Below are 14,250 nucleotides of genomic sequence, written 5' to 3' on the forward strand. Positions count from 1 at the left end.
AATGTGGGTGGAGAACGTGTATCATGGTGGCAAATGGGGGCAGGAATATCTGAAGTGAGATGGAATGGGTTTTGTTTATAGGTTGATGCAATTACTAGCCAAGGGCATTCTCGTTTGTTCAGAGTGAGGTTGATCAGAGCACGCAAACAATATAAACATGTCGTGGAACAACACGTGCGGAGACCCTGAAGAACATCTGTGCTGTAACTCGGCTGTTAATAGATTGAGTTTGACCACGGCTTTAAGTTTCAACTTGCATGCAGAATACGAGTTTCAAAATACAATTTAGTTCTACTTGTTGTTTGAAAATGACTGAGAAGAGTTTAGCCGGTCATGTATGTATGTTTGTCATTCAATCAATTTCCCGAACCCCCCCCGGTCCTCAGAACAAATTCCCGGATTACCCCTGTCCAACCACATATACCAACTTGGACGCATGCACTTCGCCCCTCTTCAGCCTCTCAAGGCCATCGGACACCCCGGCCAACCCCCCTTCCACGATAGTGGGCCGCTGCGGTTGAAGCTTACCCTCTTCGAGCAGCCTGTCAATCTTCGGACACCATGAAACCCCGAATTCATAATCCTCAGGCGTTGGATCCCGGTGGAAGGCGCCACCAAGCCCCACCTCTTCGCCGGTCACCGTGAACGCGAGAATCCATTCTGCATGGATGTCTGGTCGCAGGCGCTGCACGCGGTCGGGGAATGGGTCAAGCGAGACATACCGCGCGCCCGGTTGACTCCGCAACGCGTCGTAGCAGATACCCATGCTGCTCGTGCTTGAGATGCAGTCTAGTGCATAGCCAAGCTCATCCTGCGTGTACGTGCGTATATCCTTGCCGCACGTGTCCGAGTGATAATCAAATGCCACTTCTGCGCCGAGATCTTTGACTAAGCCGAAGTTCTTGGGCGAACAGACGGCGATGACACGATATCCAGCCATCCGCAGAAGTTGGATGGCAATGACACCTGATGAGGATGCTCCTCCGTACACAAGTACGGACGGCGATGAAGGCGTCACCTTGCGTTCGGCAAAGGAAAGACCGAGGGTTTTGAACAAGGAGAGTCCACCAGTTGTCGCACCGATTCCAATGGTTGCCGCGCTCTCAAACGAAATATTGTCTGGGATTCGATAGAGCAGGTCGGCCTTTGCCACAAGGTATTCGGCAAAGGATCCGTTCGATGGGCGGAGAGGATTCGCACCCATGATCCATCCACACACTCGTTCCCCTTCATTCAGTGCTCGTTTGCATTTGGGACCAACAGGACCTGCCACTGTCCCTGAAAAGTCACACCCGCTGATAGCCCCTGGGGTACTGGAGTAGGCCAAGGTCTTCCAGTCCACCGGGTTGAGAGCAATCGAATGAACTTTGACTAAGACTTCATCTTCTCCTGGCTGAGGTATTTCGACGTTGGACTCCAGCCGGACCCGGCCGGGGCCCTCTGCCACTATGGCGTACTGTGATGGCATCTTTTGTCTCATGGAAGGTGTTTGTCAAATGGATACATACGCATGAATCCTTCCTTCTATATTGTGACAGATGTCTTGCTTCGTACCCTTAGCGCTTACTTTCTCATCTCCGACCCTCCACCAGCACGCCGTGCTGATTACCGAGGAGATCCTCCAAGTCGGCCACCTTCCTCATTTTGGAGATCACGTATTTCGGACTTTCTCAGACTCACTGAGAGCCAAGAGGGGAGGCTTGTCTCAGGAATACGCCGTAATCGGCGGTCTCAGGATTCACACCTGGGGAGGTGGTCGGCGTCCCTTGTGTTGCTTCTGCGGCACATGGAGAATAGCCTTTTTTCCGCCGGGACTTCTCTGGATTCAAACAGCTAAGGCTATCTTGTTGGTAGGCTCTGCTTCGGCGATGTGTCGTGGGGGCCAATATCAGTTTTATCCGGTCACTTCATGAGATAGACCTATATGACGATGTGCAAGGTATGCGGGCAGAATATGATCAATATACTCATTTTCAAAACCTCTTCGTCGTCTGTTTTAGAGGTGTAGACAAATTATAGACCAAAATGGCTGTTGGTAATGAACCTATCGCCATCATTGGCGCTGCCTGTCGATTTCCTGGCGGTGCCTCCTCCCCATCTAAGCTATGGGATCTATTGCACCACCCTCGCGATCTTTCTAGAAAGCCTCCCACAACTCGTTTCAATGGGGATGGCTTCTATCATCCCAACCCGGAGCACCATACGACAACCAATGTCACAAACTCTTATTTCCTGGAGGAAGACCACCGACTGTTTGATGCAACCTTTTTCAACACCACCCCGAAAGAGGCGGAGGCGATCGACCCACAGCAGAGGCTTCTCCTGGAGACTGTGTATGAGGCCATGGAATCTGCCGGTCTAACTCTGAAAGGAATGGAAGGAAGCCAGACATCCGTTTATGTGGGACTGATGTGCAATGATTTCCACGACATTCAAGTCCGTGACCCTGACTACCTCCCACAATATATTGCCACCGGCGCATCTCGCGCGATCATCTCGAATCGTGTGTCCTACTTCTATGATTGGAAGGGACCTTCCATGACCATCGACACGGCATGTTCGTCCAGCTTGGTGGCGATTCATCAGGCCGTTCAAAGCCTCCGATCCGGTGAGAGTACAACGGCATGTGCAGCTGGTGCCAATCTGCTTCTCAGTCCGGAAAACTATCAGGCAGAGTCCAATTTACACATGCTTTCTCCCTCTGGATGGTCCCAGATGTGGGATGCCAAGGCTGATGGATATGCTCGCGGTGAAGGCATTGCGGCTGTGTTTCTCAAGACCCTGTCCAGTGCGTTGGCTGATGGAGATCATATCGAGGGTATCATCCGGGAAACCGGCGTGAATTCGGATGGCCGTACACGAGGTATTACCATGCCGAGTAATGAGGCTCAGCTGGCCTTGATTCGTGCTACTTACGCAAAGGCTGGGTTGGACCCCCTCCGGCCGGACCAGAGATGCCAGTACTTCGAGGCTCACGGCACCGGTACCCCTGCAGGTGACCCCCTGGAAGCATCTGCCATTAGTCGAGCATTTTTCAATGAGCAAAGTGTTGACCCAGGCAAGCTACTTGTCGGGTCTATCAAGACCGTGGTTGGTCACACGGAGGGAGCCGCTGGAGTGGCTGGAGTGTTGAAAGCTATGCTTGCCATGCAAAATGGCATTGTTCCTCCCAATCAACATTTCGAGTCGCTTAACCCAGGTGTCAAGCCTTGGTACACGCACTTGGAGATTCCAACAGCGCCACGCAAATGGCCTACAACAGCAGAAGGCACTCCCCGACGAGCAAGCATCAACTCCTTTGGCTTTGGCGGCACCAATAGTCATGTTATTCTTGAGCATTATGACCCGGCTATTCATAGCCCATCTATTCATGACAAGTCGGTGCAAGAGGGAGAGCTAACCGTGAGCGCGGCTGTCACCGAGCGTCCACTTTCGCTCCCAATCGTCCTGTCTGCTCATACCGAGCAATCCCTCCTCGGTATGATCCAAGCATATTCAGAGTACTTGAAGACAAACGACTCGGTTGATCTGAAGAGCCTTGCATGGGCATTGCTTGAACGTCGTAGCGTGTTCCCTGTCAGGATTGCCTTTTCGCCCGGCTCCCAGAAGGATGTTATCGCGCAGATGGACGCTGCCATTGAACGTGGACGTGACGCCGGCACACGGCTGAAAATCCTAGACCTTGAGGCTGGACCTCGTATCCTGGGCGTTTTCACCGGCCAAGGTGCGCAATGGGCCACCATGGGCCGGGCCCTGATTCTTCATTCGCAGCTCTTCCGAAAGACAATTGAGGACTTAGAACAACATCTGTCCGAACTGCCACATCCGCCTTCATGGTCTTTGAAAAAGGAGATCATGGCGTCTCCGAAAACATCTCGCCTGGAAGAAGCTGCCTTATCTCAGCCGTTGTGCACGGCGGTGCAGGTTGCGACAGTGAATCTCTTGCATGCCGCTGGAGTCTCTTTTCATACCGTAGTGGGCCACTCTTCCGGTGAGATTGCGGCAGCCTACACCAGCGGGTGCATAACGGCCCACGAAGCTATTCGAATCGCCTATTATCGTGGCTACTTTGCCAACCTTGCAAAGGGATCGGATGGTCAAAGGGGTGGAATGCTGGCTGCCGGTCTTAGCTTTGAAGAGGCACGGAAATTCTGTGATCGCCCTGCCTTCAAAGGCCACATCGTAGTAGCTGCGAGTAACTCGCCATCCAGTGTCACACTGTCTGGAGATCTTGATGTCATCCTGGCAGCCAAGACTGCTCTTGATGCCGATGGCAAGTTTGCTCGGGCACTGAAGGTGGACACCGCGTACCACAGTCCGCATATGCAGCCTTGCTCAGAGCCCTATCTCGAAGCATTGACTGCCGTCCCAATCCATTCACAGTCATCCAAGCCCGGTTGTGCGTGGCTCTCGAGCGTCTACAGCGACAATGGACGGCCCAGAAAAGAGGAGCTTTCAGGCACATACTGGCGAGACAACATGGCCAACCCGGTCCTCTTCTCTGAGGCTGTGCAGGCGGCTTATGAAAGGCGTGGTCCTTTTGATATTTGCATCGAGGTTGGACCCCATGCTACGCTCAAAGGACCTGCAACGCAAACCATCAAGGAAGTGTCTGGCAACGCACGGCCGTACCAAGGAGCGCTGCACCGGGGCAAGGACGATGTGGTCTCGTTTGGCAGTCTTTTGGGATTCTTGTGGACACATCTTCCTGCAGGTGCCATTGACTTCAAGGGCTTCGCAACAGCCATGGGTGAAGATGTCCCACATCCTTTGCCCATCCCGAGGAATCTACCATCCTATCAGTGGGAGCACAACCAGGTCCATTGGAGGGAGGGGCGCCTGTCCAAGCAATACCGAGGCCGACCCCCATTTCATGAACTTCTGGGTACCAGGCTCCCTGGTGATGTCGAACATGCACCTCGCTGGCGCAATATTCTTCGAGGAGATGAGGTGCCGTGGCTTCGCGATCATCGCTTCCAGGGCCAGATCATTGTTCCAGCCGCTGCTTACTGTGTGATGGCAGTGAGCGCAGCGCAATCACTCAGCAAGGGCCTTCCAGTTGAGACCATCGAAATCACTGATCTGGAGATCGAGAATGCTATCACCCTTCCAGATGGTCCGCCTGGAGCGGAGGTACTCTTTACTCTCCATCAAACTGAATCTACGGAGGGGGCAGACAAGGGTGTCATTCGTGCAGAATACGCCTGCTTTTCAGGTCCCGCTGATGGTTCGGGACCGATCAAGAAAATCTTTACAGGGAAGCTGTCTGTCTTTGTGGGCCGGTCACAGGACGCTGGTCTTCCAGCTAGGAGCAAGGTTCGTCCCATTCTCTACCCCATGGACGTCGATGACTTCTATGAACAAATGACGAGCATTGGTCTCAACTACACCGGATCGTTCCGCGGTATTCAAGCTGCGCAGCGCCGGCTTCACAATTCTACCATTCGTATTGGCGCTCCCGGAGAGGACAGTGCTTCGTTCCTTATCCACCCTATCACGCTGGATGTTTGTTTCCAGGCAATATTTGCCGCATATGCTTCACCAGATGACGGATCGCTTCGAACATCATTCCTTCCTCAGAAATTTGGCCGCATTGTCCTGGCTGTCCCTGAGTGTCAGTCCAATATCGACGCTCAGTCCAGTGTCACCGTCGACGCCGTTGTGACCAATATTGTGACCGCGAACACTTTCCAAATGCCTGCCATTAATGGTGACCTTTACGTATTTAATGAAAAGTCTGGAAAGATGCAAGTCTTGATTGAGGAATTGTTGGTCAGTTCTTTTGCTCCTGGCTCGGAAAGTGACGACCGTAAGCTATTCCTCGAAGACCGTTGGAACCTGGACATCCTGAGCGGTCTCAGTGCTGGTCGCAGCAGCCTTGAAATCTCTGAGAAGCAGGCGCCCACGGACGCAAGCAAGCGCGTTGCTCATTTCTACCTGAGAGAGCTAAGCAGGGAGGGCACAGTACCGCGTGTTATCCCAGAATATAAAAACCTCCTTCGATTTGCAAGCTCTCTCTCCTCTCAGAGCTTAGGTGGTAGTGCCTCTGAGAACTTGGCATGGGCAAGCGATACCGAGAATGACATCGCTGATCTTGTCAGGCAAGATCCCGATAATCATGATCTGAGATTGAGCAAGGCGATCGGAGAGAGACTCCCGGCTATTGTGAGCGGCGATGCGACTTTGGCGGACGACCATATTGCAGCGATCTTTGACCAAGCCCTTGGAAAAGGATCGACATTAGAGCTGGGTTATCGCCAACTTGGCTCAGTCGCCAAGCAGATCGCTCACAAGCATCCTCGGATGTCTATCTTGGAGATCGGTGCGTACGCGGGACGGGTTACAGGGTCCATTCTTCAGGAACTGGACGATGCTTTCTCGAGCTACACTGTTGCCCATACATCTTCCGCCTCACCGGACTACTTGGCGGATGTACACGGTGCTCTACCCAGTGGTATTTTGACAAAGGACCTGAATTTGAACGATGACCTTGAATCTCAAGGTTTCAAGGTTGGCTCGTTCGACCTTATCATTGCGGTCGGCCTAACACCTCTGCCTCTTCCCCTTCGTGAATCCCTCTCGAGACTTCGCGGACTGTTGAAACCTGGTGGCTTCTCCGTATTCTTTGAATCAACTGGCACCGCAATTCAGTACCCCTTCATAATGTCTATCCTTCCACATTGGTGGTCACTTGAAGATGAAGACCGGTCTGAAGCGAGAACAGTGCCACTGGTCACCTGGGATCGATTACTTCGCAAAACGGGCTATTCTGGTATTGATGCGACTCTCAATGACGGCCCAGAGCCTCAGACGTCTCTCATTGTGTCCCAGGCCACAGACAATGTTGTGAAATCTTTGCGGAAGCCCCTCCAGTCTCGAAAAACGGTTGGATCCTTCCCCGGGAAGCTATTGATCCTTGGCGGGAAGACCTTGGTGACGTCCCAACTGATCAGTCAACTGGAACTGCTTCTCGAGTCTTGGTTTCAAACCATCCTGGTCGTAGACTCCCTTGAACACTTGAAAGAGAAGACCTTGGTGGATGTTACCGCTGTGTTGTCTCTGAAAGACATCGACTCCCCTTTCATCAAGGACTTCAACAAGAAGTCTTATTCTAACCTCAAACTGCTGTTCGAGCGTGTACCCAGTGTTTTATGGCTCCTGCAGGGACATCGCCAAAGCAACCCCTATCACGCCGCGTCACTCGGTCTTCTCCGTACTATTGCGGCGGAGATCCCACAGTTGCACCTTCAATGTCTTGACGTTGAGCAGACTGAGAACCAGGAGCTGCATCTCGCAGAAAGCATCCTTCGCTTGGTGATCATCCAAACGAAGAAGATTCGGAACGACAAATCAATCCTCTGGACTGCTGAGCAGGAACTCGTCCTTCATCGGGGACTTTTCTGGCTCCCTCGGATTGTGCCCGTGAGGGAGCTCAATGATCGTCTCAACTCCATCAAAAGGCTCCTACAGAGAGATGTTGATTCGTCTTCCATTCAGGTGATACTTTCCAAGACAATTTACGGCAGCGAAGCCGCCAGGTACACTGCTGTCCAGGGTCTCAAAAGGGACGCTTTCGTCTCTACTCCGAGCACGGACAGGTCGCTGCGCTTGAGTGAAAGTTCACTTGTCGCAGTTCGAGTCACAGAGGGAGTTTCTGTCTTCGTCGGACTTGGTCGGGATCTGACGACTGACGCTGAGTACTTGGCCCTCCTTCCTCAGAATGCCTCTCTGGTGACTGTTCCCACCTCGTGGACGCAACGCCTTCGAGAGGGTTTCGCTCCAAGCCTTTCAATCGAGGCTGTCTTGAGATACTTGGTGGCTCGGCGGGTGGTAGACTTGGCCTCCTCGTCAGGGTCTACGGTCGTGCATGGACTGGACAGCTTACTTGCCTCCATCGTTTGGGACAGAGCACAGACAAACGGAAAGCGCGTCGTTGTGGCCACTGACAGACCCAATGACACCTCCCTGCCGGCGCACATTCCTACGCTGTACCTTCATCCTCATGCGTCGAAGTTGATGCTTCGATCAAGTCTGCCTCGGGACACGAAAACGCTGATCGACATTTCTGTTGGGCAGAAGTTCCTTGGAAGGCTGAAGGATATCCTACCTCGCGACAGCGTGGTACTCACATCAGATGTCGTGTTCAGCGACCATGCCTCCTCACACGGTGTGGACCAACCTGTGGGATTATGGCAAGATTTCTTTGTGCAGGCCATCGGTGACGCGAATCAAGCCCTTTCACGAGTGCGACCAACCGAGCTACTACAAGCGGCGTCTGATAGGTCTCCATTGACAATCATTGACTGGACTGGTGACGAGCGACTACCCACCACCATTCAGCCACTAGATGCCTCTAAATTGTTTTCTAGCACGAAGACCTACCTTCTTGTTGGGCTGACGGGTGAATTAGGACAATTCCTTTGCAGGTGGATGATAAACAATGGTGCTCATCACATCGTTGTCTCCAGCAGGTGAGCTAGACATCATTTTCTTGAGAAAGCATGATTCGTAGGGAAGGCAGCTGACGGACAAATCATAGGAATCCTCAAAGAGGCACACGATGGGAGGCCGAGCTTCGTTCCATGGGGGCTGACCTGCACATCGAGCCTTGTGATGTTACGAGTAAACCGGATGTTGTCCGGCTCGTCCAGAAACTGCGAAACACGTTGCCTCCAGTTGCTGGAGTGGTCAACGGAGCCATGATCATGCATGACCAGCCCTTCGCAGATATGGATGAGGAGACCTTCCGCAAGGTGCTCCGGCCGAAGGTTGATGGGTCTAATAACCTTGACGAAGCGTTTTGGGATGCCCCATTGGATTTCTTCATAATGACTTCCTCCACCGCAGCTGTCGTTGGTAAGTTCCCGTCCTTCCAGGGAATAAGGATTCAAGGAATGACTTTCTTCGCTAGGAAATCCTGGGCAAGCAAATTATGCCACAGCAAATCAAGTATGTAACCCAAATCTCAGGTAGAAGCAATTACTGAAATCAGTTTTTCTTTAGTACATGGTTGGTCTAGCCGCTCAGCGCAAAGCACGAGGCGTGGCTGGCTCGGTTGTCGACATCGGAATGATCATGGGAATCGGCTACATTCGCCGCAGCGAGGGGAAGGCAACCTATGAACATTTCCTCGGCAAGCAGAACTTGATGCCAATTTCTGAGCACGACATTCGCGACATATTCAGCGAAGCCATCCTCGGTGGCCACCCTGTCACAGGCGAACGATCTCAAATCATGACCGGTCTGGCTAAAGTTGATCTATCTGATAGCAGCAAGCGGCCAAGTTGGATCGCCAACCCACGCTTCTCTCATCACACTTCGAATCTGAGCCACAAAGGGCCCAGAGCGTTGGATCAGATGCGTCTCCTAAGACCAGACTCCGCCAAGCTGGCAATGCTCAGGATGCTTCACTAATCCTGCAAGAAATGTTTGCTGCTGAATTGGCTGTAATTCTGCAATTGCCGCCCGACAATGTCAATAAGTCTATCTCTTTGTTGGAAATGGGGGCAGACTCGCTTGTAGCAGTTGAAATTCGATCCTGGTTCCTGCGAGAGGTTGGACAGGATGTGCCCGTCCTGAAGCTGTTGGGCGGTGCGAGCGTTGTGGACTGTAAGTATTCTTGCCTGAAAACTATATCGTTGATACTGACCTCGGTGACTACAGTATGTGACGAGCTAGCAGTCGAAGTCCTTGCAGACAATGCCGCTGGTGACGATGAGCCCGTTCCCGAAAAGCAGGAAAGCGACTTGACTGTTGGACAGAATCCACCGGAGAACGTTGGTCTTGCTGAGGACAAGGCACGCGTGGAATCGAGTGCCTCATCTGATGAGGACTCGACACCCGGAGATACTCAAGCACAACCGACCCCTGATACATCCGACAATGAGTCTACCACTTTGAGCAAGCCAGTCTTGCCTCCATGGCTGCGCATCGACCCCATGTCTTACGGACAATCTCGAATCTGGTTCCCTTCCATTTACCTAGAGGACAAGACCACATACAACTGCACAACCTCCTATCGTCTCAACGGGATATTGGATGTTGGCAGACTCGAGACGGCACTGCGACTAGTGACTCAGAGGCACGAATCCTTCCGTACCTCATTCCACACGGATAGCTTCACCGGTGACGCCAAGCAGGTCATTCTAAGAAGGAGCAACTTCAGGCTCCAAATCCTGAACTCCACGAATGATAAGAGTGATGTTGAACGAGAATTCAACAAAATGCACAGCCACGTCTATGACCTTGAGCGTGGTGATACCTTCCGTGTTGTTCTCCTGAGCCATGCACCTGACTATCACACGATTGTCTTTGGATATCACCATATCATGATGGACGGAGTCAGTTGGCAACTCACGCTCCAAGACATCGAACGATGCTATACCTCGCCGACGGTGAAACATCCAATCCCTTTGCAATACTCGTTATTCGCAGAGAAGCAGCGACAGGCTATTGAGAAGGGTGTATATGCAAAGCAACTTCAGTACTGGAAGTCACAGTTCCGTGATCTACCGAGTGCCCTCCCCTTGTTCAGCTTTGCAAAGACCAGTTCCCGCAAGGCGATGACAAAATACGAAACCATCGAACTTGTGCGGCCTCTCGAGCCCGCATTGACGAATAAGGTGCGAGCAGCCAGCAAGAAAGCAAAGGTTACAACATTGCATTTCTATCTCACTGCCTTCCAAGTGATGCTTCATCATTTCCTCGGCGTTGATGATCAGTGCGTCGGTATTGTGGATGCAAACCGTACCAATCCGGATTTCATGCAGACAATCGGGTTCCTCTTGAATATGCTGCCATTGCGTTTCAAGCTTCAGAATGACCCAAGCTTTGAGGACATGGTCCAACAGACTCGCACTTCTGTCTATGCCGCACTTGGTAACTCAGACATCCCAATCGATCTCATTCTCGACGAACTGGACATTCCCAGATCGACCACCTTCCCCCCGCTGTTCCAGACAATCTTCAATTATCGGATGGGGGCCCTGAAGCAAAGTACTATTGGTGAAGTCGGCCTTGAATGGCATGATTACAAGGACGCACGGAATCCTTATGATATCACAGTCTCTGTCGATGAGAAAGACGATGGCACTGGCGGCTTCTTGTCATTGGGTTTGTTGGACTACTTGTTTGACCGCGAAGGCGGGCAATTGCTCATCACGGCATACGTCAACATTCTCGAGCAAGCTACTCTGGATCCCGGTATGCGACTCAGTGACTATGTTCTGTTCCCGGAAGGTGAATCTTCCAAGGCCACGTCGTTGGGGCTTGGCAAAAAGATTGAAACGACTTGGCCGGACACGCTGTCGAAGAGAATCAATCAACTGGTCGAGGCTCAGCCTGATGAACCAGCCCTGAAAGACTCTTCCGGAAGCGCCCTGACCTACCGTGCCATGGGTGACCGAGTAAACGCTATCGCCGCTTCACTCAGTACCCTTCCTTCGGTGCGGGCTGGGTCGCATATTGGCGTTTGCTGCCACCCGTCGACAGATTTGGTGTGCGCGCTTCTGGCAATTCTACGTCTTGGTGCTGTCTACGTGCCTCTTGATCCCAGTATGCCTGTCGAGCGTTTAGCATTGATCTGTGAAGAGGCGCAGCTACAGGCTCTGGTCCACGACAAGGCAACTGCCAGTATCGCGAAACATCTCCGTCCACAGGATAAAAACATCGTCGACCTTACATTCCTTCCAAGCCACACTGAAAAGACCGTTCCGGATCTCAGCGAAGCCGCATCAAACGCATTCATCATGTTCACAAGCGGCTCAACTGGCAAACCCAAGGGTGTCCAGCTAACAAATGCCAACTATATGTCCCATGTGCTTGCCGCATCCCAGCGAATGGGTCTGCAAAAGGAGACGGTCCTGCAGCAGAGTTCAGTCAGCTTTGATTTGTCGCTCGCTCAAATATTCTATTGTCTTTCCAACGGAGGTACTCTCATTGTGACCGACAGCCAAAGGGATCCAGAGGCATTGGCGGCGTTGATCCAACGCGAAGGAGTGACCTTTACCTTCTGTGTGCCTTCTGAGTATTCGATTTTACTGCGATATGGCAAAGAGGCACTGGCATCTTGCAAGTCCTGGCGCATTGCGCTCTCAAGTGGCGAGGCATTCCCAGTCAGCCTCAAGGAGAAGTTCCGTGATCTCCAACTTAACACACTAACAGTCTTGAATGCTTATGGGCCAACTGAAGGATCCATCGTTGCTACCATGTGTGAGGTAGACTACCAGGCTATCAATGATGAAAGAGTTCCAATTGGTAGCACGCTCGACAACTACGCCGTTTATGTCGTCGATGATGCGGCAAAGCCAGTCCCAGTCGGCTTTCCCGGTGAACTTGTTCTCGGTGGGCCTGGGATCAGCCCGGGATACTGGCGCAATCCAGAACTCACAAAGCAGAAGTTCATACCAGACTCAATCTCAGGCCCTGAAAAGGCGATCGATGGCTGGAAGACTCTTTATCGTACGGGAGATAAAGCACGCCTGCTTGAGGACGGATCCCTGGTCTATCAAGGCAGAATTGAAGGAGACTTGCAGGTCAAACTCCGAGGAGTGCGCGTCGAACTGGAAGAAATTGAAAATGCGATTCTCAACAGTGCCCACGGCATACTGTCCGATGCTGCAGTCGTCCTCAGGGGAGAAACGGAGAAGTTCCTGGCTGCGTTCGTTGTTTTCGCAGACGATCGTGAACCCAAAGATAACACATCTGAATACCTTCGATCGTTGCGCTCGACGCTCCCTCTCCCCTTGTTCATGAAGCCTGCCATCATCGAGAATCTGGCTAAGCTTCCAATCACAGCTTCGGGAAAGCTTGATCGTCGCGCGCTAAACACTATTCCTTTGGGAGACATCCCTGGCGCCGGCTCCACTGAGATATTGACACCTACCGAACTCCAATTGAGCGACATTTGGCAGACACTTCTAGCAGATGTCGGTGAATCTCTAAAGATTGAGAAAGCATCTGACTTCTTCTCAGTTGGTGGTAATTCGCTCCTCCTGCTCAAGATGCAAGCTGAGATCCGCGATCGTCTTTCCATCGAACTTTCCCTGCCCGAGCTCTTCCAGAACAACACACTCGAAGGCCTTGCTGCGCGTATTGATGCAGCCGGTACTGGCACTTACTCTCAGATCGACTGGGAGGCTGAAACAGCTGTTTCCCCCGAAATCATATCCGTCAAGCCTGTGTCGCGCCCATCTAAGGCCGTTACTAAGACAAAGACTGTTCTTCTGACTGGTGCCACCGGGTTCCTCGGTCGTGCCTTGCGCCAGCAGCTGGTCGATAGCCCGGAAATTGGAAAGATCGAGTGTCTGGCTGTGCGAAACCCCACCGCAGCCCGCGAGCAGTCGAAGAAGATCTCGGTCCATGCAGGCAATCTCAACTTGCCTCTCCTGGGACTCTCCGAGAGCGAGGCAGACAGGCTCTTCGCATCGGCTGATATTATCATCCACAATGGCGCTGATGTCTCCTTCATGAAGACTTATCACTCGCTTCGCAAGCCAAACGTGGAATCCACCAAGGAGCTTGTTCGCCTTGCCGCCAAGTACCAGACGCCCTTCCATTTCATCTCCACGTCTGGAGTTGCCCATCTCAGCGGGAAGGACTCGTATCCCGAAATTTCTGTCGCGGCATACCAGCCCCCAACCGATGGGTCTGACGGATATGTGGCATCCAAGTGGGCCAGCGAGCGGTTCCTCGAACGCGTCGCCGCTCAGACTGGACTGCCTGTGTGGATCCACCGACCGACGAGCGTGACAGGTGCTGACACCCCAACTATGGACATTGTGCACACCGTGCTGCGCTACTCCCGCCTCTTGAAGAGCGTGCCCGAGCTCCCGGGCTGGGGCGGATACTTTGATTTTGTACACGTGGAGTCCGTGGCTCGGACGGTCCTCGAAACTGCACTGGCAGGAGTCGCTGTCGACACCAAGGAGCCGGTATATGTCCACCACTGCGGAGAAACCGTCGTCCCCGTCCAGCAGGCTCGTGCTACGTGGAAGAAGAGGTTGGTGAGACTGTTACCGCACAAGGTACAGCAGACTGGATCGCTGCAGCCTCTGCTGAGGGAATGGACCAGTTGGTCGCAGCATTCTTGAAGCTGTTTGCAGATGGGACTGCTCACTCTCTTGTTTTGCCTCGGCTGGTCAAGGGTGGACCGGAGGCTTTGGAGGTTTGACGTGGGATAAAGGTCACGGATACAGATTGATGTAACTATGCCGGAAGTGCTACTGTAATATAGAATTTCAGTTATATAGG

At 52.5% G+C, this 14,250-nt stretch overlaps 2 protein-coding genes across 2 annotated transcripts; one reads left to right on the plus strand and one right to left on the minus strand.

The window, feature by feature from the left end:
• Positions 1–400: 400 nt before the first annotated feature.
• ANOM_008052 (zinc-binding alcohol dehydrogenase family protein) lies at positions 401–1,480 on the minus strand (the record flags this gene model as incomplete). The annotated part of the gene is made up of 1 exon (XM_015553308.1): positions 401–1,480. One exon carries the CDS (start codon positions 1,478–1,480, stop codon positions 401–403), a length of 1,080 nt encoding a protein of 359 aa, XP_015405621.1.
• Positions 1,481–2,025: 545 nt separating this feature from the next.
• On the plus strand, positions 2,026–14,170 carry ANOM_008053 (uncharacterized protein; the record flags this gene model as incomplete). Its single annotated transcript, XM_015553309.1, has 7 exons — positions 2,026–8,471; positions 8,540–8,856; positions 8,912–8,949; positions 9,004–9,283; positions 9,358–9,609; positions 9,664–14,024; positions 14,072–14,170. 7 exons carry the CDS (start codon positions 2,026–2,028, stop codon positions 14,168–14,170), a joined length of 11,793 nt encoding a protein of 3,930 aa, XP_015405622.1.
• Between the last annotated feature and the right edge of the window lie 80 nt (positions 14,171–14,250).

Source organism: Aspergillus nomiae, assembly GCF_001204775.2.
Source record: "Aspergillus nomiae NRRL 13137 chromosome Unknown contig00193, whole genome shotgun sequence".
Lineage (NCBI taxonomy): Eukaryota > Fungi > Ascomycota > Eurotiomycetes > Eurotiales > Aspergillaceae > Aspergillus > Aspergillus nomiae.